At 35.9% G+C, this 2,592-nt stretch overlaps 1 protein-coding gene across 1 annotated transcript in view; it reads right to left on the bottom strand.

Moving 5' to 3' along the window:
• LOC109535459 (serine--tRNA ligase, mitochondrial) overlaps positions 1-2,592 on the bottom strand; it is a gene marked incomplete at its 3' end in the record, with an annotated part of 11,858 nt that overhangs the window by 3,045 nt on the left and 6,221 nt on the right. The window contains 1 exon segment of the mRNA XM_048662553.1: positions 2,452-2,592. Within this exon segment, the coding sequence (XP_048518510.1) occupies positions 2,452-2,592 (141 nt within the window).

Raw genomic sequence — 2,592 nt, 5'->3', positions numbered from 1 at the left:
TCGAACTTAACGTGCATCCCTCGAAGTTAACTTCGGGGAATAAATAAATCAATTGTGTTTAATCAGAGCGTAGTTTTGTCTTTTAGCTATAATTTGTTTTTAATTTAAAAGAAAAATATGTCTTTTGGTGGTTTCATAAGGTTAGCTTTATTAGAACAATTAGTGAATGGTCTTGAAAATAAACTTTATTTTTGTCCACAAACTCTACTAAATTTTAAAATTGTTTGCGGGTTGTTTTTTTCTTCTGTACATACTCCATTGAAAGTGTTTGAGAAGATAGGTCAAGAACAATAACAAACGAAATTAAAAGCGAATGCAAATCATAAACAAAGACATGTAGGGTAGTAGGCAACCCAAATCGTCAAAACGTGCACATGTGGTGGTGGTGCATATGATTTAGAACCTTCGATGGTTTGATGTTAACTCTCTCTCTCTAACTAATAGACTATTCGTATAAGGGCATCTCACTTTATGTATCCAATATTTTTTTCCTTTTTAACGTTTGATGGATAACTGGGTCGCAAACGCATACGGCGCATACGTTAACTCGGAGATAGAGCACACGTCGGTTGTGTTGCTGCGTTATCGAAAATGTTATCCTGGACTGTTAAGTTGCCATAACGTGTGACCGTTAAAAATAGCATTTATGATACAGCGCAGGGCTGAATGTCGTGACATCTAATGCCGTACCAGGGCGGATCTAGGGGGGAGTCATGGGGATTATGACCCCCCTTGTGCGGGGTTTATAACGACTAACGATTATTTTTCTAATTTCATAGACAACAAAAGATTGAATTTCTACTACTTGACCCCCCTCTGACTCGAAAGCTGGATCCGCCACTGGTGCCGTGACAGTTGCCAGTGTCAATCACGATGTCGTATACCAAACCATTTTGATATGTGTGACACTAATGTCGCGACACTGTAAGACCTTCAACTGTTCAGACGACAATGAAACTTGTGTGGACGACATTAATGTCACCTTGTGAACGAGCTTTAATATCCAACCATTACCACGTTTCAGAATAGTCGCACTTTTGCAAACATTTTCATTTTTTCCTGAAATGTTACGCCTTTAATATAGAAGGGATACTATACCATTTGAATCATATATAATTTCAAACAACATTAAATGATCTTTCCGTACATGGACTAATACAACAGACGATTGCCAATCGAGACAGCCTTCTAAGTATAAGCCTTCTAAAGTATGATTTATACTAATTTGCTGTATGTAGAGCTTAAGCGCGGAGCTTTCCGAACGCTGACACCAAATTTATAATTTTTTAAATTTTGATGTACCTATCGAAATCGCATTTTAATATAATATTTAACTATGTGTTGCATGCGTTCTTCGGTTTCTGTTGGTCAGTCGGGGAGAAAAATCCTACTAGTGTATGAATATGTTAATTGTTTGAATACGCATAAAACTTCTCATGACGTCAGTTTTACCAAATCAGTTTTGGCTACCCATTTATTAGATTTTCGTCGGTCTTTTCCAAGACCAGAAACAATTAACATCTTACATAGTGCCCCAAAAGAAAAAAACGTGGCTTGCTGGAAAAGTTGGAAACTCATAAACCAAAAGAAAATCCGAGTTTTACCTGCTCGGTAAAGTAATACTACCGAATAATACTATCTAAACATTGAACACATTCCGCCACGATCGATATCTAAAAAAACTATAATTAGGAGATATTTGACAATTGGACAGTGTGCCGAAGTCATTGGAGGCAAGCCATCTAAAATATTTTCAAGATGCCACAGTTTCGTAATTATAGTTTTTCAGATATCGATCGCGGCGGTTTCCGGTGGGACACCCTGTATAAATTCAAAAACATTAAGAAACTGCTAAAACCAATAGATACTAGATTCGACTTATTTTGACATATTTTATCAGTGCTTGTCCTCGTGTCGTGTCTATGCAATATTGTATTGTATGTAGTATTGTATTGTAAGAATATTTTATTTTTGGCATAATATGCTTCAGTGTTATGTTGAATGATCAATGTTATTATTTTATACAGAGAATGTCTGCTGATGCCTACGGGGGAAACCCGGGTAGCGGAGTAAATAACTATATTAAATGAGACTTTGACTTCTATTTTCAGACAAATCTGTGACTTTTATTTGACAAAGTTTATTTGAGCCAAATAGAGTATTTCTACGAGGGGCTATTGCATTTACATTTTACTTTATGTTTAAAAATAAGTTACATTTACACATTATTATTAAAGAAATAACTGAGGAAACCTACTTGATACAAAAACAATTTCACCTACTTTTGGTCTACTATCGATAAGAATAACAATATCATTTGTATTAATGTTCTTAGGAGCGTGTTTTTAATTAGAAGTTGGAAAACGATGATTGAAAAATATGACGAGACGAAAGAAGAATAATTAATTACGGCAACTCCTAAAATCGGATTTAATTGCGAAAAATGCTTACCGTACAAATTCCGTCCAGGCATCCATGCCTCAATATCGTACTTTCTATAGGCTGGAGCTCCAAGATCATGCGGAGGCATGTCAAGTACTTGGAAATGTATCCCTAGCGACCCGAAGAACTGCTCTTGATGAGTTCTCAAAT

This window comes from Dendroctonus ponderosae, unplaced genomic scaffold, assembly GCF_020466585.1.
Source record: "Dendroctonus ponderosae isolate FM_Combo_2020 unplaced genomic scaffold, Dpon_F_20191213v2 Dpon_F_20191213_11, whole genome shotgun sequence".
Taxonomy (NCBI): Eukaryota; Metazoa; Arthropoda; class Insecta; order Coleoptera; family Curculionidae; genus Dendroctonus; species Dendroctonus ponderosae.
Note: the sequence above shows the minus strand (reverse complement) of the source record. Positions and strands in the feature narration are given on the sequence as shown.